At 40.0% G+C, this 24191-nt stretch overlaps 2 protein-coding genes across 2 annotated transcripts; one reads left to right on the forward strand and one right to left on the reverse strand.

Annotated features, from left to right (window-relative positions):
- Positions 1 to 427: 427 nt before the first annotated feature.
- EXOC8 (exocyst complex component 8) lies at positions 428 to 8088 on the reverse strand. Its single transcript, XM_007424824.4, has 2 exons — positions 6322 to 8088; positions 428 to 4494 (listed from the first exon to the last, which is right to left on the reverse strand). Exons 1-2 carry the CDS (start codon positions 8086 to 8088, stop codon positions 3886 to 3888), a joined length of 2376 nt encoding a protein of 791 aa, XP_007424886.2. The 3' UTR covers positions 428 to 3885.
- SPRTN (SprT-like N-terminal domain) lies at positions 8069 to 24132 on the forward strand. Its single transcript, XM_007424823.3, has 5 exons — positions 8069 to 8505; positions 9219 to 9318; positions 10390 to 10518; positions 15440 to 15698; positions 17165 to 24132. Exons 1-5 carry the CDS (start codon positions 8189 to 8191, stop codon positions 17890 to 17892), a joined length of 1533 nt encoding a protein of 510 aa, XP_007424885.1. The 5' UTR covers positions 8069 to 8188; the 3' UTR covers positions 17893 to 24132.
- Positions 24133 to 24191: the final 59 nt, after the last annotated feature.

The following is a 24191-nucleotide window of genomic DNA, read 5'->3' on the forward strand; positions in this document are numbered from 1 at the left end:
TCAGTTTCCAATTAACTGTCTCCCTAAGCAGTTATACTGATCAAATAAATGGGTAAGTGATGGACATGTAAATGATTGAACACAGCTAATTTCATTCATCTGGAGGTTATCACATGACTCCTATAAGCACTTAATGTGTCATTTCAGGCTTCAGTGCAAAACATAAATACAGTTAACAGGCTCTGACAAGGAAGCTTTGTGCTTACAATATGCCTGATCTGATTAGCAGCTGAACATTGGAATAACAACCTCAAAGTGTTGCACCACAACAGCAACAATATGTGTTCAGCACTTTTAATTCCTGTATCTCACAAATTTATGAATATTACGAATGCTTCCTCTAGATCCATGTTTCTCACCTTTGGCAGCTTGAAGGTGTGTGGATTTCAATTCCCAGAATTCCCCAGCCAGCTGGCTGGGGAATTCTGGGAGTTGAAGTCCACACAAGTTCAAGTTGCCAAGGTTGAGAAACATGGATCTAGATCAATCCAAGTTCCATAGCATCAAAAGTTCCATTTCCAGCCCAGCATCATGGCTAATAGCAATAGATACTTTGTCTACATAAAGGTGTCTATTCCTTTTATAAAGCTGTCTTTAAAAAGGGTTTCTCCTATCTTTGGGGAATGGTGGGCACGTTCATCCTTTCATGCATTGGAATTTTGTGAGCGGGTTACAGGCTTTTCACCAAATGGGTACCATGGTAGGTTGCTCACTCACAAAATGGCTGCCATAATAAACGGGACAGTGACGAAGGCAAGCTAACAAGGTTGCTGTCTGTTGCTGCCTCTAGGATCCCTCAATTTTATCTTTTTGTGTTTTGGACAGGTAATCATGCTTCCCTACATAAAACGTGGGGTGGCAGCCAACTTCCTCCCCCCCCCCCAACGTCTTAGGCCTGTATTTTTCACTCTTGGAAACAAAATGATACTGGAAATTGGTGCTTTGCAGCATGTCAGGCCTGTTTTAGGCTTTGATTAATGAAGACCAAGTGTCCATATTTAAAATGCTGCAGTTTCATACTTCAAATCAAGTTCAAATGACTAAATATGAAGCACCCTTATATATGCCATGGAAACTGCCCGTCTGCCTCAGCCCAATTTACTTTATAGGGTTGTGTCTGTGGGGAAAATAAGAGGAGGGGGTGCTAGGCATGCCGACTTCCTTCCTTCTATGAAATAAAAAAAACTGAACATTGGGCAGTGTTTCCCTTCATTAAGTAATTGGTCCACATATATTCTTGGAGCATGACATAAATAGAATAAATTCCGACATTCCAAGACTATTTAGTATTGTTCAGATACCCAGATCTGCCCTATAAACTTCACTCTAATTAAATTGCAGCTTCTTTGGTCTGTTGAGGTTGCTATAAGAACAGTCCTGAGAAACAATGTTTTCTATCTATAAAGAGGCATGAAACTGCTGGAACCCTCAGAATTACAGTACCTTTAGGGCTTTTCCTTTGTTGCAGCAAATAAAGTTACAGAATTTAATTGTGCATCCTTTGAGATACAGGCCTATATGCCACCAGCATGTATTAGAATGGTTACGCTCAAAACATTTCTTACACCCACATTCCTTTGGAGAACGAAAGAAAATGCAGGCATTCTGCTAACAAATGTTTTGTCCGTGGCCATCAGCCAGAACAAAACATGTATGATAGTCCCACATTCACAAATAAAGGTTTGACCCAAACTTTACTGAAATGTGGGGTAAGAATAATTTTTCCCTTTTTTTCTGGAGTATTTGCTTAAATGGCAAAGTCAATTCACCCAATCTCCATTACTCTAAAGGCCACAACAGAGAAGGAGTAACAGTCTTTAATATTTTCAACATAGCTTTCATTTTACATCTTACTGAAGGTAAGGCTGTTCTCACAACAAATTGGAGCCCTTCCCTGGAGTTATTAATTCTGGCTTAATGCCCATTAGATAATTACACTACATCAGTAAATGTGTGATAGGGATTCATTCAATAGGCCTTAACCTTGCAGAGCATATTCTTAAAATGAAAAAAAAGTCTAACCCTCTACCCATATTAAACATAATCACTATGTGCAAAACTACTGAAAAAGCTATTACAGTTTTACACCTTGATTACTGCCCTGGTTATTTGATACTTTTTAAACTCAGGTTCCCCTCCATCCAATTTCTTCTTGCAGTGCCCTAAATGTCGTACCCTTTACCACTTAATTGTACATGGGTGATTTTTCATAGCATGAAATTTTCAGGAATACAGATTTGTTAACTTTGTAAAACTGTTCTCCATTTCATTTCAGTTGATCACTGATGATCACATACAGACATAATGAAACTGAACCAGCTTATGTATCTTCCCTCAAATTAACATCACTGTTTGCAATTCAAAGGATGTGTGTATGAAAGGATGTGGGTGCATGTTAAACACAGCTTGTTCTGCAGTTAGTCACAGCACTTTCCATTTCTAATCAAGAATAGAGTTTTATTTTTAAAGCAGATTTGGCTTCAGTGATGCCAGGAAGCTGTGGCAAAACTGCAGCAAAATTCAGAAATAGTGGCAGGGTTACCTTTTTGGGACAACTGCCATTATATTATTTGAAATTACTCAGGTTTCACTTACTGAAAATCAAAATTTTACACTTAAAGTAGCATTTAATATTGCCAAAAGTATATGTACAATAGAAATGCTATCATTAAAAGTGTGGATCCCATGCTGAATTAGAGTTTCCAAGGACTTTAAGCTGGATCTTTTTGATCTGAACTACTGACTGCAGCTTTTATAGCATTTCCTTATCATCTGAGAGGGATTTCTGCAGGATTGCTTTGTTTCCCACACAATTTCTGCTACTCTAGGAACAAGGGGAAATAGTCTAATATTAGGGATGTATAAAATGTTCCATGCATGGAATAGCTGGCTTTAGGTGGCCGATGCCCAAGCTGATATGCGTGTTTTGGTATGATGGACTGTGAATAGCAGATTGGAATTGTTTTCTCTCAGGCAGAAATGATTTGGGGGGAAGCAGGAAACATGATAAGAACAGACTCCTGGAGGGAAGGCAAGCCCTGGGCAAATCAGCAAGAAAGGTGGGCCAGGGCTGTATGCCACTCTGGAATGTCAACAGTGGCAAAGAAGAGAGAGGGAAGGTGCTACGAGAATGGGGGCAAGAGGCACTAGTATACGCCCTACTGGGACACTGGCAGTGGCTGAAGTAATAAGCACTGGGAAAAGGGTGTGTGTGGTGTGTGTATGGACAGTACGTGGTGCATATCACCCCTCTTTCCCTTCCTCCCCCTCAGCTGTTCCCAGTATGGTGAGATACGCCATACTGGCAACAGACAAGGGAGAGCAAGGGAAAGAGGGGTGATACCAGACACCTAGCCCTACTTGGCCCATTTGGATTCTGTTTCATCTGAAACCCAGAATAACCAAAGCATTCTGGGTTTGGGTTCTGCTAAACTCTGGCTGATCTGGAACAGCTCAACAGAACATTTGGAATACAATGGATTGTTCAAAGCATTTTTCCTGTTTCCTGCACACCCCTAACTAATATGGAGAAATCAACAGACTATCTCATAATTTATATTCCTAAAAAGGGTTAGAAGTTTTTTTTTCTTGAGCACCTAATTACATATAACATTATTTATTAACATAAACAGATTATGTCACCATATGACCTCTTGAAATCTAAACTGCCAGCATCAGACCTTCAAAAGGAAGATGTTATTTGAGCTTTCTAACCACAATATTTGCTTTAATTCTTTTCCTTTTTTAATACTGTTATATTTGTAGAACATAATTAACTAATGAGAGTTTTACTGGATTTAATAACCATCAGGAGTAGAAGCCTGCTTGTATGTGTGTATGCATGTATATACAATCTTTATATGAAAAGCACTGAGGCATTACATTTCACACCACTGAGGTAGTACTTTCAGGATTAATACGCATTAGTCGTGAAACATTCCTCAGATCCTGCAACTGCTTAGCAGGCTTTCCAACACCTTCCTCAAATCTTTTTTCCACAACAGGAAGAACAGTTTCGTAGAGGAAAGATGCATTTTGCCTGATGAATGCTTTTTTCTCAGGGTCCTGTTCACACCGTAAACTGTAATCAACATGTTGGATGGCCACAAGGATTATCTCCATCAGACTTTCTAGCAGAACCATATGCAGCTCTGGGAAATACAACTTGAGGGCTTCCTCCAAGAAAGCCATGGTCTGTTTTGTGAAAGCCACAACGGTGTAGCTAAGATTCACCCAGCAGTCATCTCCAGTGTACTGATCAAAATTGGTCACACCACAGCTCCTCATTTCCTCTCTAAGCTTTCCTAAGGCTTCTGGTGTCATCAGGTTCATTCTCCTCCACATCTCTTCGGAGTTGCGATGTTTTGTGGCCTCAATTATGATGTCTTTGTAGCTCTGCAAAGCTCCTTTGATGTCTCTTACTAGTAAGGCATGAATGATGAAGGTCAGATCCAGACCAATATCGCTGAGTTGCTTACAATGTTCCTTGGCCACCTTCAACAACAAATGACATTATTATTAATTTAATTAAACCTTAAGAAGTTGCACAATACAAAGAGATGGTAAAATAATCTTATTAGAATCATTAGGGAAAACTAAAACATAACTTAAACAAGACTATTTCAAAACCAATCTCTGCATAGCCTGTGTGGATCATTAATATATAATTAATATAGAAAAGGAGTGGGCAACTTTTTAATAGTTGATAGACTCATTTCCTGGGAGAATTTGTTGCTGAATGTCAATGGGGGAAAGAGCAAGTGGAGCCAGAGCTAAAAATTGTCTTTTTCTGAAGTTGCTTTTTCTCTCCGATATCACCTTTTAAAATTCTTTCTCTTTCTGACATTCAAAGGGAATGAATGCCTTTATCAGTGGTCTAAACTGATTATTTGCAAAGAGATTTTGAAATTAAAGTGTTGACTGCTTGTGATCATACAGACATAGATTGCCCATCTTTACTCTAGCTGTTTAAGCAATTTTCTTATGTTCTTTTGCTTGTTTTTAAAAGAATATTTGATAATGATCCTTCAACCATATTTTACATGAGGCTTGCATTTTGTCACTCATCTTCTTGACTGAGATATGTAGCAGTGATCCCCAAGAAAACAACTAAAAAACTTTTATCTCCCTCATGAGGATACAGCATGATGATGCTATAATCTATACCATAGATTATAGGCTGAAAGATGAAGGGGAGGATGGAAGGAAAGTTATGAATGCTGATATATATTTCTAATTTACAAGGCTGTTCTTTTTTTCCAGATCCTTATTCAACACAGGGCGCAAGCACCTCAAAATTTGCAAATGGCTCAAAAGAGATTTTGTGCCACTCAAAAAATATGATCAGAGACTACCTCATGATTAAAGACTGCTTTTTAAGATACATTACTACTTATAAACTTAAGTTTCTTATTCAACCTGCTCATGAACATGTGACAGTGAAAGAACTGGAATCTATGAATAGTATAAGCCTCATTCTTGGCTCTTATTGCCCCACCTAACATTAAGGACTATGCAGACCTTAATCCAAGTAACATTACTTGTGCTAAAAGTTAAGTAAAAGTAACAAAACAAGTCTGCTGTAACTATCTTAATTGAAAACATACAACTGAAACTAACTTGCTTCATTTGTTTAAAAGAAACTTATTCTCCAGTAATTTAAATTGAAATATGACCCTAATGTTTATGCCAGTACTGAAATAAAATCAGCTAGAAAGACCAGTTTCGTTTCCATTACTGCCACCATTCAGGTCAACTAAAAAGAGTAGTCTGTATTCCATTATCTCTTCAGAGATAAAAGAGATAAATCAAAACTGACAGCAGATGGTATGTGCTTATATCTTCTTTTGGACAGTAAAGAAACAGCATCAGATTATATGGAGGCTCATCCTTTGTTCTATAAAGCAAAATATGCTTTTTCAGGTAAGACAGGATCTGTGGTAAGATCCAGTTGCATTATGAAGGCAGGGCATAGGACTAAACCTCTCTCTTCCAAATTTTAGAGGGTGAGTCTGTTTTCCACTAGCAGAACTGGAAATGCAAATGTTGCTGTCTTCCAGCCCCTTTGCCAATTGGCCAAAGGCATTTTGTTCTGTGTAACAAGATGCTGCATGTGCATTTCTGCTCTCCCTTTGTGTTGCATTTATGTGTATATCTGCACTAGGAAGCACCAGCATATACTCCACACTGGTCATATGACAAGGAGGGAGAAGGACTTAGAATTCAGCAGCCACTACATTCCAAACCACTGCCCAAATACCTCTCCCACAGGGGGCACTGACAAACTTTGTCAGGGTTTTACTCCATTCTCCCTCTACTTACCTTTACACACTCAGCAGCAGTAGATAAACTCTCCTTACTATCAAACACCTGCTTGCTAAATGCATCTACAAACATCCGCATGGTAGACCGGGCCCAGACAACAAAAGCTGAATAGCACCCACTATTTCCAGCAAAGTCTGTCTCAAACTCTCTTGCAGTCTCCAACAGGCTGGTAAAGAAGACATGACAAAGCTTGTGAATGTACAGCAAAGTGGCACCTTCAATGCGCAACTGTCGGATGGCTGTGTGAACAGCAGCTTCCCTATTCTTCAAGAAAAGTTCACATGCCTTAGTTGACTGGCCCAAGCGAATGAGCTGGGAAACAGCTCGGCGGGTAGCTCTGGGCCCTCCCCGGAGAGATCTATCTGGAGACAACTCAAACACAAGGACCTCAGTGAGCTGTCGGACTCTTTCATCCACCTTTGCTCGCAGCTCTCTAACCATCTGGGTCACAGGTTTGTCGCCCAGATATTCCTTCAGCTTATCTAGCAAATCAACTGCCCCTTCAAAGTCTCTCTGAGCAATGCAGACATCCAGGTCTTCTGGCAGTTCCTGAATCCATTCTAGAGACAGATCCACCATTTCTTCTTCTGGTGTTGCCTCCACTTCCTCCTCCTCCTCCTCCTCTTCAAAAGGATTAGTAGTCTCAGCAGGTACTGGAGGAGCCCGTGTTGGGACCTCCTGTTCCAGCCTTCGTTTCTCACTGAGAACCCGATTCCTTTTTGCCTCTTCCAGCACTTCCAACCACTCTTTCTTGATCTTGGCATTCTCAGCTTGGAAGATGCGACTCTCGGGGAACATAAGCAACTTGAACATATCCTTCATGGGGGGGTTGTCCTTGACATTAACCACAGCCAGCCCATCAAGCGGGTAGAGGGCATCATAACGGTACATGCCCCGCCGGTTGGGCAACCATGCTGCCACCAGCAAGCAGTCATTCATAAGGAAAGCATGCACTTTCTGGATCTGCACCATGTGGTCAGCATCATACTCCACAAGGTCCCCATTGTACACTAAGTACTTGCCAGGACTCTCTGGAAGCAGGTCTTGGCAACCCTCCACTTTCTCCAAGAGGGTGGTGAGAGTTCGCTGCCGGCCCTCCTCGTTGGCCGAGGCGTCCTTGCCCGAGAGAGGCAGGAAAGGGTTCGTGTGGGGGTCGGCGGCGGCGGCGGCAGCTCGCCGGGCGCCCGCGACAGCCGGGTCCTCCCGCTCGCCGACGTTGGCCTGCAGCAGCAGGGCCTGGGTGACGGTTTCCATGATGCCCTTCTGCTCCGTGAGGATGTGGCTGAGCTGGTACATCTCGCTCTCCAGGTAGCTGATCTCGCGGGCCGTCTCGATGAACTGCCGGTAGTTCTGGTAGACATTGCGCTTGAGGCTCTGCGCCGTCTCCTCGCTCAGCGCCTGAATGCGCTGCCGGTGCTCCTGCAGGTCGCGGTCCCCATCCGACTGCTGGGACAGCTGCTTCACGTACTCCTCCGCCGCGTAACTCCCGGACTCCAGCTGCCGCCGCAAGCGGCTAGCACCACTGCTGGCAGTCACCTCGCCCAGAGACACCGCCATTTCCGAATCGGAGCAGCGAGAAACCGAAGACCAGAGAGGAAGGCCAACGTACGATATACTCTGGACGGCGCCTGCGCCGGAAAAGAAGACACTCCCGAGGATCTTCAGAAGGCGGAGACGTCTGCGGGAAACATGAAACGTCATGGAACGGCGACACGTCGCTCTCCCTGCCGCATTTACCATAGATGTATTGTATAGACTGGCCATCACTTCCGGATATTTGGAGAGATGCGCAAGCGCATTATAGTATCAGAGAGTAATGAAAAAGAAGGCTCAGACAAGCTTTGAAAGACATGAAGCTTAGCGCATGCGTCAGTTTGAAAAGCCACTCCTAGACGGTGGGTTACGGTTGTTGATAGCTCGGGGGTGGCGTCTTCGAGGCACGATGGACAAGGACTTCTTGCTTGCCCTGCGATTGCAGGCGGAATGGGAAGCGGAGGACGAGGAGGTGCGGGTTCAGACGACCTCCTCCGATCCTCCGCGGTCGCTCTCGCTGATGGACGATGCCTGGGAGCTGCTGGATCCGAACCCCGACATACGAGGCCTCTTCCTGCAGTTCAACGAGACCCTCTTCTGGGGGCGCCTGGCGGCGGTGGAAGTGAAATGGAGCCCGCGCATGACGCTGTACGCCGAAGGATGCGCCGGGGAGAGGGGACAGGGGCATCCCTAAACCGGCGCCCTCCAGGTGTGATGGGACTACCACTCCCAGAATTCCCTGCTGCTGGCAGTCCTGGGAGTCGTAGTGCAGAGAGCACCGGGGAGGGAAGGCTGCTCCGCGGGCTCAGGAGCCAACAAAGGTGCCCTTAGTTAGAGCTGCTCCGATAGCCGTTTTTTTAAAGGAAGAGCACATCCATTCATTAAAAATTTGTAAAATGTAGTCTGAGGATGGTTTGAAAGCTTAAGTTACAACCGTGATATTTCCTGCTGGTTGTCAGCCAGGTACAAAGCAGCTCTGATTCTGGTGAGCTTTCCTAGTCAGCCAAGGTTGGATTGCCTGACTGCAAGCAGGCACATTTTTTACCTGACAGCTAAGCAGGGCAGGCATAAAAAATCAGACACAAATACTGGTCTAGATCAATGATATCAGGGAGAATTTTGTACTTGAATCTTGGATTTTGATGTACCAAACCAATAGGATGAGGTGGCAGAATGAACAATGCTAATTCAGAATGGAAAGTGTGCTGCTTTGAACACTTTTCTACTTTTCTTTCTTTAAAAACTATCCTCTTACTAGAAAACTAGTAGATCAGAATGGATGACTGTTACAGTCTTGTTCTGCTTTGCTAGATTTCTGCTGTCAGGAAACAAAAATGCATTGCTTGTGCTTTGCCTTCTAGGTGTGCTGGACTTTGCTGCTATGAAGGTTATGGTGGGATGTGCTCCATCCGACTCAGTGAGCCACTTTTAAAGCTACGGCCAAGGAAGGATCTTGTGGAGGTATTGCAAGATGGAATTCTTTCTACAAAGATAGAATGCAGTGTGTAAATCTCTTGCAGCCTAACATGGTTGAATGCACACATACACTGTGGAATACATTTTGTCAGTAACAAATCAGATCTTGAAATATGCTTAATAATTTTAGGATGATAGTAAGGCATGTAAATGTAACAAGTGATCATATGAATAGCCAGATCTTTATCTATGAACAGAGCATCTTCATTATAATGCCTTAGTGCTCTGTATGGTTGCAGAAGTTCAGAACCATATATGTATAATGAAGGATTTTTTTCCTAGGAATTAGCTCCCACCTTCCATCCCAGCAGGAAGAAGTGTATTTGCTGCAAATAAAGATAATATTCTAATTCTACAAAGATAGAAGAAGGTATAAGCATTGAAAACATAGCTCCTATGTAGTCCTATGTGCCTTATTTCGGAACTATAGTAGTGATTTACTTTCTTTTATAATGGGGTGAGAAATGTCATGTATGGAAAACAGACAAATCCAAGGTGTACTTCCCAGTCTCTTTCATCCTCATTAAAACCTATGAGTTATTTTGATCAAGGGCTTCTCTTAGTTATTTGGATTCCACTCAAGGAGATACGAAATTCTGTTATTGTGTGTTATTTTCTATTATAAGGATGGGAACCTTCTGGCCCATAGCCAGAGTTGGCCAAGGCATCCCCATTCAGCCTGCCTTGGTTTTCATGGGATCTATTCTCTCCCTCCATGATTGTTTGTGAGACAGAAGCAAGTGGCCCTGCTTAGTCCTCTTGCTTAGCCCACTGATGGGACAAAAAGGTTCCATAGGTCTGTTCCATATGCCTGGTAACCACAAACAGTTCTACAGAGCTGTGGAATAAATGCGGAAAAAGTAAAGACGGTTTTATGAATTCCCATTGTAAATTAAGTGCATTTGTACAAACCTGAATTGTAAGCACTAAATTTCAGAATTCACCTCATATTTTTCTTACTGTATAGGAGATAAACAGAGAAGTTCCAAAACATGGGTGTGCAATTGTCTTAAGTTACAAAATGGATACTTTGTGTAATCTATTAATTCATTTCAGACTCTCTTGCATGAAATGATTCATGCCCTGTTATTTGTCACTAATAATGACAAAGATCGTGAGTCCCATGGCCCAGAGTTCTGCAAACACATGCATCGGATAAATCGCTTAACAGGAGCCAATATTACGGTAAAGGCTTTTTGTGATACATAAACTTATTTTTATTCTTCAAGCACAGGATAAGAGACTGCATGATGTGATGGCAAGCCAGGTCATGGTGTGATAGTACACTTTAGCAGAGTTGATATTTTCTGTGAATCCTCAGACTTCTGTTATTAGCAGATGTAGTTCTATCTTCTGGGTTGAGGGCAACTCATTGAACTGAGAAAATCCCTGTGGATATTCCTTACTCTGATCTGTTATGATCAGAGAGTGCGCTCTGAGTTACTACAAATCAGTCAGGGTCTACCCAAAGGAAAGAATAGAAAGAAATAAGTGAAAGTGGAACAACTGCAGGGAAAAAGTATGAGTTCTATATAAAAAAGTGTTAGAAAATAGATTAATCTCTTGAATAGAATGAATGGAAAATGGATTTAAGGTAGTTGAGAGAATGATACTATATAATATGTACACGGAGGAAAAAAGTTATAAACAGTGTAGTCAAAGAGAGCAAGGAATAGTTGAGATTAAAAGAGGCAGAGAAAATGCAGAGCTATTTTAGTGGAATAAGTTTGGTTTTGGAAGTGAGTAAAGAGGGCTAAATAATGAACTTCCAGTAGAGTGACTTGAATTAACATAAAAGCAATGTTATGATTTTGGATGAAACTAAAATAAAGGAATACTGGAAGGAATATTTCACATATTTGTTAGGGTATAATAATAATATGCTTAAATGTGAAAGTTGGGATATAATAGTAATATGCTGAAGAGAGAAATTGAAACAAATGGTATAAATGTTAGTGTTCAAGAAAAAAGTGGTGAAAAGAAAGCTGAAAAATGGTAACACAGCATGTATAGATGGAGTAACTGGAAAAATCTCTAAATGTAGTTTGGTTATGGATTGGCTGTGTGACTTGTTTCAAATGAGTGTGAAGACTGATTCTGCCTGAAAATTGGAAGAATGTCATTATTATTCCCTGTACAGAAGGAAAGTTAGTTGTTGGTTGGGCATGTGAATGTAGTATGAAAATGGTACCTTTGTTGTATGAGAACCTGAATTATTTATGTGAATGTTAGATTGTATGTTGTAGCAAAGGCCGTGGAGCTGAAAATCAAAGATGAAGACATCTTTGACAGATGAAATGATTTGAACAGTTGCTAGTTATATACAGTGGGGCAAAAAAGTATTTAGTTAGCCAGCAATTGTGCAAGTTCTCCCACTTAAAAAGATGAGAGAGGCCTATAATTTTCATCATAGGTATACCTCAACTATGAGAGACAAAATGAGAAAAAAAATCCAGAAAATCACATTGTCTGATTTTTAAAGAATTTATTTGCAAATCATGGTGGAAAATAAGTATTTGGTCACCTACAAACAAGCAAGATGTCTGGCTCTCACAGACCTGTAACTACTTCTTTAAGAGGCTCCTCTGTCCTCCACTCGTTACCTGTAGTAATGGCACCTGTTTGACCTTGTTATCAGTATAAAAGACCCCTGTCCACAACCTCAAACAGTCACACTCCAAACTCCACTATGGCCAAGAGCAAAGAGCTGTTGAAGGACACCAGAAACAAAATTTTAGACCTGCACCAGGCTGGGAAGACTGAATCTGCAATAGGCAAGCAGCTTGGTGTGAAGAAATCAACTGTGGGAGCAATAATTAGAAAATGGAAGACATACAAGACCACTGATAATCTCCCTCGATCTGGGGCTCCACACAAGATCTCACCCCATGGGGTCAAAACGATCACAAGAATGGTGAGCAAAAATCCCAGGACCACATGGGGGGACCTAGTGAATGACCTGCAGAGAGCTGGGACCAAAGTAACAAAGGCTACCATCAGTAAAACACTATGCCACCAGGGACTCAAACCCTGCAGTGCCAGACGTGTCCCCCTGCTTAAGCCAGTACATGTCCGGGCCCGTCTGAAGTTTGCTAGAGAGCATTTGGATGATCCAGAAGAGGATTGGGAGAATGTCATATGGTCAGATGAAACCAAAGTAGAACGTTTTGGTCTAAACTCGTCGTGTTTGGAGGAGAGAGAATGCTGAGTTGCATCCAAAGAACACCATACCTACTGTGAAGCATGGGGGTGGAAACATCATGCTTTGGGGCTGTTTTTCTGCAAAGGGACCAGGACGACTGATCCGTGTAAAGGAAAGAATGAATGGGCCATGTATCGTGAGATTTTGAGTGAACACCTCCTTCCATCAGCAAGGGCATTGAAGATGAAACGTGGCTGGGTCTTTCAGCATGACAATGATCCCAAACACACTGCCCGGGCAACAAAGGAGTGGCTTCGTAAGAAGCATTTCAAGGTCCTGGAGTGGCCTAGCCAGTCTCCAGATCTCAACCCCATGGAAAACCTTTGGAGGGAGTTGAAAGTCTGTGTTGCCCAGCGACAGCCCCAAAACATCACTGCTCTAGAGGAGATCTGCATGGAGGAATGGGCCAAAATACCAGCAACAGTTTGTGAAAACCTTGTGAAGACTTACAGAAAACATTTGACCTCTGTCATTACCAACAAAGGATATATAACAAAGTATTGAGATGAACTTTTGATATTGACCAAATACTTATTTTCCACCATGATTTGCAAATAAATTCTTTAAAAATCAGACAATGTGATTTTCTGGATTTTTTCCCCCATTTTGTGTCTCATAGTTGAGGTATACCTATGATGAAAATTACAGGCCTCTCTCATCTTTTTAAGTGGGAGAACTTGCACAATTGGTGGCTGACTAAATACTTTTTTGCCCCACTGTATACACTGTGTGCACAATTATTAGACAAGTGAGTATTTTGACCATATCATCATTTTTATGCATATCTTCCACCTCCAAGCTGTATAAACCTGAATGCTTATTGGATATAAGCATATCAGGTGATGTGTATTTGTGTAATGAGAGGGTGTGGCCTAAGGAGATCAACACCCTATATCAAGGTGTGCATAATTATTAGGCAGCTTCTTTTCCTCAGGCAAAATGAGCCAAAAAAGAGATTTAACTGACTCTGAAAAGTCAAAAATTATAAAAAGTCTTTCAGAGGGATGCAGCACTCTTGAAATTGCTAAGATATTGGGGGGTGACCAGAGAACTATCAAACGTTTTGTTGCAAATAGTCAACAGGGTCGCAAGAAATGTGTTGAGAAAAAAAGAAAGACACAACTGCCAAAGATTTGAGAAGAATCAAACGTGAAGCTACCAGGAACCTATTATCCTCCACTGCTGTCATATTCCAGAACTGGAACCTACCTGGAATGCCTAAAGTACAAGGTGTTCAGTGCTCAGAGACATGGCCAAGGTAAGGAAGGCTGAAACTCGACCACCATTGAACAAGACACATAAGTTGAAACGGCAAGACTGGGCCAAGAAATATCTGAAGACAGATTTTTCAAAGGTTTTATGGACTGATGAGATGAGAGTGACTCTTGACAGACCAGATGGATGGGCCTGTGGCTGGATCAGTAACGGGTACAGAGCTCCACTTTGACTCAGATGCCAGCAAGGTGGAGGGGGGGTCTGGGCTGGTATGGGCTGGTATTATTACAGATGAGCTAGTTGGACCTTTTCGGGTTGAAGATGGACTTAAAATCAACTCCCAAACCTACTGCCAGTTTTTAGAAGACACTTTCTTCAAGCAGTGATATAGGAAAAAGTCTGCATCTTTCAAGAAGATCATGATGTTTATGCAGGACAATGCTCCATCGCATGTATCGAAGTACTCCACTGTGTGGCTAGCCAGTAAAGGCCTCAAAGATGAAAGAATAATGACATGGCCCCCTTCCTCACCTGACCTAAACCCTATTGAGAACTTGTGGGCCCTTCTCAAACGGGAGATTTATGGTGAAGGAAAACAGTACACCTCTCTAAACAGTGTCTGGGAGGCTGTGGTTGCTGCTGCACAAAAAGTTGATCAACAGATCAAGAAACTGACAGTCCATGAATGGAAGGCTTATGACTGTTATTGCAAAGAAGGGTGGCTATATTGGTCACTGATTTTTTGTTTGAAATGTCAGAAATGTTTATTTGTAGATTTTGAGTTGTTTGTTTATTATTCTCACTTTAACAGATGAAAATAAATGAGTGAGATGGGGGAATTTTCATTTTTCATTTAGTTGCATAATAATTCTGCACACTAATAGTTGCCCAATAATTGTGCACACATAGATATGCTCCTAAGAAAGCCAAAACTTCCCTTTTACCTTCTTAAATATTCAGGTTTGAGGTTTATTAACATTTTGGATTGACTGAGAGCACTGTAGTTGTTCAATAATGAAATTCATCCTCAGAAATACAACTTGCCTAATAATTATTCACACAGTGTAAATGGTGAAAAACTAGAGCAAGTAGAAGAATGTGTGTGCCTTCATAAATGTTTACTGAAGATGGGAAAATGGATAGACATGTAATACATGCGAACACTGGTAGAAACATGTAATCTAGCAAGAAATGAATGTCGAAAGAAGTGAAAAATCGCTGTGTTTAAGAGTGTGCTTTTGCCCACTTTAGTTGAGTGAAAGTAAGGATTGGGTATGCAGGAGAAACATAAAAACTGAATGTCATAAGAATGGGAAACGTAGTATTCTGAAACAATAGATAGGGTCAAGAATGAATGGATGATGAATTCATGTGGACTGAATACTGAGTCAGTAGTATGAAAGAAGTACATTGAAGTAGGTTGCTTAAGTAGGGAAAATGAACAATGATCATTTTGGAAAGCAAATATATGAAGGAAGAGAAGTGGAAAACCAATAAAGTAGTGACTGGATGGGGGTTGAGACCCTCTTATACTTTTAATTTGTTTGGTTTACTATTTCTCACTCCTTTGCTCTCTGCATTAACACTGCTTACCCTGAAAGGGAATAGCATGACAGATGTGTATGTATTTACATAAAATGAAAATGAAAGTTGTACACTTGATTTTTTTTCGCTTTGGATCAATTTTAGGTCTATCATGAATTTCACAATGAGGTGGATTTCTATCGTCAGCACTGGTGGCGTTGTAATGGTCCGTGTCAAAATAGAAAGCCTTATTTTGGCTATGTAAAACGTGTAATGAATAGGGCACCATCTGCAAATGACTTCTGGTGGGCAGAGCACCAACAGAGCTGTGGGGGAACATTTACCAAGGTCAGAGAACCCAAGAACAGCTCCAAGAAATGCAAAGAGAAAGATCAGCAAGCAAAAATCTTATCTGATGGTATAGGTATGTACCTTCTTTTGTTGTTTACCAACTGAGTATCAGTATACAATATATGTAACTAAAAATATTGACTGGAAAGCTACTTAAATTTTTTCTCAACAGTGCTGATTAATATTTTCAAGTATATATAATTGTGCTCTGTATAAAAGGAAAAAGCACCGAATATCAGTTTTCTAGATGAGGGTGATTTCAGCTTAACTTGAACTAGGGATTTGGATCCTAAAAGCAGTTGGAACAGAGTGAAGTTTCCATAAGAGACTTTCTCAATGCCTCCGCTCCACTCCACTCCACGCCACTCCACGCCACTCCACTCCACTCCACTCCACTCCACTCCACTCCAGGTAGTACATGTTTGTCATGCAGAAGCACACAGGTTCAATTCTTGGTTTTTCCAGATAAGGATGGAAAAAAATCTTGCCCGAAATCCCAGAGATCTATTGCCAGTCAATGTTGATGATATGGGACAAGAATAAATCAAGGGTCTAAGTTGATACAAAATTGTTTTCTAGGTTCCAAATAGTGATGGCAGAGTTTAGGGGAGGCTTGAGGAGGCTAACAGTGCCTGAAATCACTAAATACATCTGCAACATTTTAAAAAATTCATGCCTTGCACATCCCAGGACTTAATCTGTTCCTTGTCAAGAGAGTTTCCTGACCCTGCAGACAAGCTCTGAAGGGATCTGGAAGAAGATGAGAAAGTTCTGTCATTATAGGTTCCTTCTGCTCATACTGTTTTTTGGGACAAGACAATGGCTACTTTGAAATACTATTTTGCTGCTGATAGAATTGCTTAGTGCAATCTCAGACACTGTGTACCAAATAAACCTTACTAAAGTAGTTTTCCATCCCAATATCTTTAAATAGGTTTATAGTGAATTCTTTCTCTCTCTCTCTCTCTCGCACGCGCACGCATGTGTGTGTAGGCTTCCAAGCCAGTTTTGATTCCTGGCGACTGCCTGGACAATCTCTGCAGTTTTCTTGGCAACATTTTCAGAAGTGGTTTGCCCTTGCCTCCTTCCTAGGGCTGAGAGTGAGTGGCTGGCCCAAGGTCACCCAGCTGGCTTCATGCCTAAGGCGGGACTAGAACTCCCAGTCTCCTGGTTTCTAGCCTGGTGCCTTCACCACTATACCAAACTGGCTCTCTATAGTAAAAATAGTAAAAATAAAATTCCACATAAATTAAAATTTAGCTCATTGTGCTCATACCGCATATTGGTTTTGCCAAATTTTCACTCAACAAATGCAATTTTATGACTGATAATCAGCCAAAATATTCTTGAAACCTTACAAGCTCTGTTTTTTCTTCCCTGCCTACAAGTAATCCTACTAGGTTCATTTTGCAATGGACATTCCTTATTACATGTGAATACATGAGGCTATTTGGCACACTCATTTGAATTATTTGAGTGAAAAGTATTTGTAATAGCTGAATTTTATTTGAACTGAAAGAACTTCTGGTGTATTTTCAGGAAGAGCTCATGGAAGCAATATACAGAGCATAATTCCTTTTAGTGGGAAAGGATATGTCCTTGGAGGAAAAAGAAGTGAATCATCATTAGAGGGAGCTGTGAGTCCAAGCATCATTAAGAGCAGAGAACTGCTCCAGTCACAATATCATTCACCTGCTGGTTCATCTAGGTCAAATCCTAAAAATGAAATCAAGTTTGAACAAAATATTTCCTGCACAACTATTTCCTCTCCATTTTCTCAAAGCGGTGATGAAAATAGTTCTGCTTCTAGCATCATGCTTCCTAGATTTTCAGTTGCTAACCATAAGGCTTACACTAATGTTAATGGCTCACCAGTTAAAAATATTTCTTTGGGTGGCAAAAGGTCAGAATCAAGTTCTACAAATGCTGTAAGGGATATACTCCACAAAAGGACTCCAGAAGACAGCATTTCTGTATCAGCTACAATGACTCCAAGATCCCAGTCGCCATCTCAGAGAAACAGCAATGCCCATAATGGTGGGCCACCAAAACGGGCCAGAATGGAAGATTCAGCTGCGTTTGTCAACTATTTTTTAAAGAAAGGAGATCTCAAGGAGACAACTTCTTCTATGAATAGTATGGCTAAGTCAGCAACCTCAAAAACATCCATTAGTGACAGTGACCAAAATAGAAATGTCTGTTGCCCAGTCTGTCTATCTGAAGTTTTGGAAACCAAAATCAATGAACACTTAGACCTCTGCCTCTGAGATCTTTTAATGTAATTTTAATCTAATGCTGCTTTGCTCAGGATTTCTATCTGAGTACTTTATGTATATTTGCTTTCTATGTTTTATGGAGAAAAGTTTACATTTGACCTAACTTTGTGTATGAAAGTTCCTCAGTCTGAATGAAAGATTTTTCTCAACACATATATGCTAATAATGCAGTTGACACTGACACATAGCCTTGAAAAATGTGTGTGTCTAGGAGACTGTCTCATCAATTCTATAATGATCTGAACTGATATTTAACACGAGATATAAGGTAAGAAACTAGGACCATTACAGTACATGCATTTAATTCTTTATCAGAATCAGATCCAGACCTAAAAACCTTTGCTTTTTATATTGTAGAAAAATAGTTTGCTATTGTAAAATTTTCAATTTTTCTTTGGCTAGTTTTGTCCAAAGTTTAAACACTAAATGGGAAAAAATACAGTTTGAGTGTGTGTGGGTGCGCATATGCATGTAAAAAACAGAGAAATGAGATTGTTTTTCCCTGAACTTGAAAGCTGATGTTGTATAATTATAGTAATGAATACTGGTTACTTTTATGTCTGCACCCAAAGAGACAGCTCACTGAGTGCTTCCTGTAAATTATGATGTCCACTTTTTATCACCAAATTTATAGATTTTGGCTGGGCTACCAAAGCTTTTTTCTTTAAGTTCAGAAGGGTTAGACTGATGATGATATCTTATCTTATGCAATTTTTGATCAGGCAGATCTTCTTCTAAATCATAAACACATAGGGAAGGCTATGTCATACTGCCATTTCATTTATAAAGTGCCTATTAGAATTATGTATGCCTATTATTTGTTGATAGCAATGCTTGAAGGTTATTTCCTCTGAGATGGAAGTATATTCTTGAACACAGGTAGGCAGTTTAAGATTGTTAGTGGTTTGTACAATTAAAAATAAATAACTTTTCAAAACTAGCACCTGAAATAGAACTCTGTTTTTCAAAAATGAATTATGGATTTCATAATCTGTTTTAAATATGCCAAAAACTTAAATGTAACTTGTATTGTTATAGGTCAGTTGTGTTTTGACACTCTAATGTGATGCTCTTCTACTAGCTTTTGTCCTTGAACAGCACTGTTAATATAGGCAGGCAAACATCTATGCAGGCTCATATATTGCTGTTGGCTGAAATACCTCAAATAGGCCACTGCTGTGAAAGGAACAGCAGCAGAAGCATCTTTCAGTTCCTTGCTCATCAGAGATTTCACCAACCTGCTGGTTGCTGCTCCTTGTCATCACCCAGGAAAGAACAAGAACCACCTGTATATGGGTGGAAGAAATTACTACTGAACAAGTGACAGATAAGTGACCAATAAGGAAAGCAATGGTTGCTTCCATTAGGTGTCCTCCTTTCTCTACAATCAGAGTAGAGTAGTGGAGCAGTATTGATTGCCCTTTTCTAGGGGCATCCTAACTCAGTATCCCTGTCCTCCCAAAGAGCCATCTATCAGGCAAAGATTTCTTTTGTTACATAAATCAGGCCTCAATTCTTATCACTAGGGAGCAAGATTGGGATTTCAGACAAGATCAAGGAACATCTAGTTCCACGTATTGTTACTGTAACAATTATTACTGTATTACTGTATACAGTAATCTTCTGTAAGATACAGTGTGATCTTCTGTAAATCTGGAGTATTTGTTAAAAATTGGTACCATAAAATTTGCTGGGTCCTATTTGAATTTTTTTGTAACAATTATTTTCATACAGCAACTAACTTTGTTACTGTAGCAACTAACTTTGATAACAGTAGGATACCAGTGGGACATCCACAAGGGAGATATGAATATGACAGCACCCTTCTAACAACAGGTATTTGGGTTACCACTTGCCTCCAATAGCAGGGCATTGATAGAATTCTCTTCAGTGATGCAGAGAAAAATAGACTATAAGCTGAAATGTTTTTTACTTCTCTGTAGATGTGCATGTGGTCCAGCTTGCCAAATGATGAACTGTATGCATGGAACACTTTTACCAAGGCTTTAAACATTTTTGGTAGCAGTGTGATCTTCTGTAAATCTGGAGTATTTGTTAAAAATTGGTACCATAAAATTTGCTGGGTCCTATTTGAATTTTTTTGTAACAATTATTTTCATTTGCAAGAAATAGTCAAACTTTATGAAGGAATGTAAATAGGGAGTCAGCTAATTTCTTCCTGCAGAAGCCCATCCAGTGAGTCATATTCATCCCCATAATGTGCAGAGGAACAAAGGAAGAAGGTGAATGTTGCCAGCTTATATGCCTTAAATAATACAGAAAATCCTCAGTGCAACATTAGCTCAAAGACCAAGAAATCTCTCTGCTAGAATTGCCTGCAGATTGGTCAGATCTGAAAAACGGGACCCAAAATTATTGCAAATGATATGATGAAAAGTGTAACTGACACGAGTAATTGTCTACCATTGTACAAGTCAGCATTGCTTATACAGGTAGTCCTCGCTTAACAACCACAATTGAGACCAGCAACTCCATCACTAAGCGACACAGTCATTAAGTGAGACATCATGTAACCACGATGGATTTATGACCTCACCTCCGCCATGGTCATTAAGTGAATTATCCACAGTTATTAAGTGTGGCATTACATGACTGTGACTTGCAATTTTACTGCTGGCTTCTCCATTGACTCTGTTTGTCAGAAGCAGTGATTACATGTCCCCAGCATGTGATGTAATCGTAAATGCCCGCCAGTTGTGATGTGCCCAAATCTTGATCAAGTGACTATGGGGATGCTGTGATGGTCATAAGTGCAAGGACTGGTCATAGTTACTTTTTCCATGCTGTCATAACTTCAAACAGTTGCTAAACAGGACAGTCATTAAGTGAGGACTACCTGTACAACAGTGATGTATGTGGGAGAGTTGTCAAAGGGAAATCTTTCTCAGACTGACCACAAAAACCATTGTTTAAAGTATATCAAAGAAAACCCTACAAGAGGTACATTTGGAGAAAAAAGAATGAAGCATTTGAAAAAGAATTGTCCACCATTAAGCGCAGGGGTGGCTTTATTATGCTTTGGGCTTGTGAAGCAGCCATACACACCACCACATCAACCATAAAGCAACCCTGAATCAACCATGGAAAAATATATAGGTTTTGGAATGGCCTTCACAATATGTGACTTGAATATTACTGAAAATCTGGGGTGAAATCTGAAACGTGTTACATGCAAGAAGATCTAAGAGTTTGTGAGCTGCAAGAAAGGAGTAGGAAAAATGTAATTCATATAATTATACTTCCTATGTTGTAGAGTAAAGGCATGTGACTAGAGATTTTAGCGCTTCTATCTTTGGGGAGATAGGCCAATCTCAAAAGAGATGAACAACATAAAAACTATTTTTTTAAAAGGTAAAGTATAAAATCTTTTTTAAGATGCTGTACAGCATGGTTTAAAGAAAAGCTGCCAATGATGTAATGCTTCTAGTAGATCATCTGGAACATGCCTAATGTATTATTCCAAGCTGTCATGAAACAGTAACTACTGTAAGTTTGTGAAGAGATATTTAAAAAATGGACTTAATTACACAGAGCAAAACGTATTGAAATTTAATTCAGCCTAAACATATACCTGCCTTAGAGATAACATGAATCCTGAAATACTGTCCTCTGCTGCTTTTCCCTGGATCTCTTCCAGCTTTCTGGGATAATTTCAGCATTTATAAGAGCCGTTGGAGAGAGAGAGAGAGCACATCCCACTTGTTTTCCAAGCTCAGGTTCAGCAGCTTGTTCCGTTTTCTTGGAGTTCTGACTCAGTTTTAAAAGCAGAACATTTTTTTCTCCTACAAGAGAGAGGGGCTGGGAGATCATTGCCATGTGTGAGAGATGTGTATCCAAACTCAGATGCCTTTTGGCATTTAGACTGGCAGGGAGTTTACAGTATTGTGAATGAATATTATACTCTTTGACTATCCCTTTTCCATCTCCGAACTTTTGGAACTGTTGTCAGAAGCAGGCAATCCAGGTTACAGGTTAATATGCTGTATTATCTGAGAGCATGTCTTAAATCAGCATGCCCAGGCACAAAACATCCATTTATCAGGAGGCAAACGTGTGGATATATTCCTGACACACACCCCAGCCCCATCTTTGCCCTTCTTCTTGGCAATTAGATAACTTCCAAGCACTTAACTGTAGTTACACTTAAAAAAAAAAAATCATGAGAATTGATTGGAATGAGGATGATGCTTTATTTTTCAGCTTCTTGCTATTTCATTTAATTAAGAATTTGAAAAAAAAATAAGGTGGGTTAGGGAACCTAATTTGCTATGGGGTGGGCAAAACAACCTAGCACCAGTCCTGGAGCTGGTTCTACTCTACCTAACCAATTATCCAAGACATGTGGAAATAAAACTGTAATAATACAAGCTCAGCTAAAACATAAACCACAGCTATCAGAAAGGTGCATCAAACCAGTGTAGTAAAAAAAAAAACAGACTATAGAGAGGTATAGTCAGGACACTTCCATTAAAAAGATAAACAAAAATGTGGAAAACAAAAAGCAAAAATCTACCAAAATAAATGCAAGTTTTACAATGTTTGTGTTCACACATCAAGAACCATGTTTTGTTAAATAACTACAGTTTGGCTGGGTTCACACAACACTCTAAGCTAAAGCTACACTAGGTACAAACAAGCAACTAAACTCTTAACATCAACAGCAGACATATATATAGATACAAAGCAGCACAGGATTGCCCCCAGAGCTGGTTGGAATTAAATATTGGCTCAAGGAACAAGAAAGTGTTAAAGGAAGATACCCCAAGTGCCAAAAAAGATGACTTAAAAACCTCACCGTAGAGTATTTAGGCAGGTAGAATATGAAGCAACTTTTAAAGGAAGAAGAATCTGAAGATGAATCTGAAGAAAGCCATGGTTATAACCACAGGCATCCATGAGGGGGCCAAGGGATTGGCAAATGAAGAAATGTGTCATGTCATATGATGCAAAAAACTACAATTTATGTACTTGCATCAGACATTGCAATACAAGTATGTAGGGATGGAGTTTGCATTATGATATTACCATGTGAGTCAAATTTTTGTTATAATCTGTACTGTAGATTACATTCTATGCCTTTTTGGCAATGTAACTTGAACATAATTACTGGATCTAGAATATCCACCAATTATGATATTGCTGATCTAACAAAAATACATTAAACAAACCTAAAACAAGCCCCTGATCTAATCCAATTTATTCAAGTAACTGTTCTAATTTATTCATTTTTATTGTAACCAACTATGTAGACATAGTAGTTATGAAGAACCTCCAGGGATCTATTACACTGCATAACAAGAATGTCACCTCCTTTACATTTAAGAGGCAATTTGTTGCCAAGCAATGTGTATGTATCATAGCCCAAAAGGGTGCTAGGAGCCTACAATTTTATATGTATTTTTTTAATTTGCTTTGTATTTTTACTGTTGTTTTTATATGTATGGTTACATATTTGTATACTTTTATAGGGGGGCTTCCACAAATATTAGAAATAAAAAATACTTCAGAACACAAACCAAGGCTCTTGCATTTATGTGTCTTTGAAAGATATTTGCATGTTGTTTTGACTTGAAACATTTTTAGTTAAACACACCAGGCCTATGCCTTTGTAGTAAAAAGATGGTCAGAAAATTCAATTCCTCATAACTAGAATCCTCTTGTAGTATGGCCAGTGCAAAAAAAAAAAAAAAAGTGAGCTACTGATCTGATGAAGAACCAATTTTATTTAAAGGTGGTAAGTATCAACCAACTGAAGATCTATAGTCAGTTGAAAAATATCTCATACATCTGAAACTGGAGTGCTTTATACAGGTGGTTAAAAGCCAATCCAGTGTCTTTTGACAAATATGTATGCATACATATATGTAATTGTCCCTTCCTTATGAGATGACTGACCTTGAAATGTATCCAGATAGCATTTTGCTTTTGTGGATTAGAGGACTAGTGATTGTGAATCTCTGAATTCAGTTTGCGTGGATATACTCAGAATACCTATCTACATCTCTGAACCAAGAACTGTCTTTGTTTACAGCAAGGGAGGCACTGGGGCAGTCTTTCCATGTTAGTAGAGATAAAAGGTTTACAATGGTAGTGTTGAGTTACTAACAGGCCACAGCACTTTTCTCCCTCCTCTGCTTATTTGCCCTAAGCCGCCTCACTTTTAAAAACAATCACAGCTAGATTAGATAATTAAAAACAGGGTTTATAAATAAAGCTAACAGACTTTTGACTACGGCTACAATGCCACTGCCTGCTAAAAACAGACACAC

The sequence above is a fragment of the Python bivittatus genome, unplaced genomic scaffold (genome assembly GCF_059951505.1).
Source record: "Python bivittatus isolate LINGU-HERP-01145 unplaced genomic scaffold, Pbiv_v1 ctg000020_np1212, whole genome shotgun sequence".
Classification (NCBI taxonomy): domain Eukaryota; kingdom Metazoa; phylum Chordata; class Lepidosauria; order Squamata; family Pythonidae; genus Python; species Python bivittatus.

Bases quoted from the DNA above. Each gene is read 5' to 3' on its own strand.
- EXOC8 (XM_007424824.4), bottom strand. From the start codon at position 8,088: ATGGCCAGTCTATACAATACATCTATGGTAAATGCGGCAGGGAGAGCG. The intron at 4,495-6,321 runs GTAAGTAGAGGG...TTGTTGTTGAAG, and splicing joins CTGCTGCTGAGTGTGTAAAG to GTGGCCAAGGAACATTGTAA.
- SPRTN (XM_007424823.3), top strand. From the start codon at position 8,189: ATGCGTCAGTTTGAAAAGCCACTCCTAGACGGTGGGTTACGGTTGTTG. The intron at 9,319-10,389 runs GTATTGCAAGAT...AATTCATTTCAG, and splicing joins CAAGGAAGGATCTTGTGGAG to ACTCTCTTGCATGAAATGAT. The intron at 10,519-15,439 runs GTAAAGGCTTTT...GATCAATTTTAG, and splicing joins TAACAGGAGCCAATATTACG to GTCTATCATGAATTTCACAA.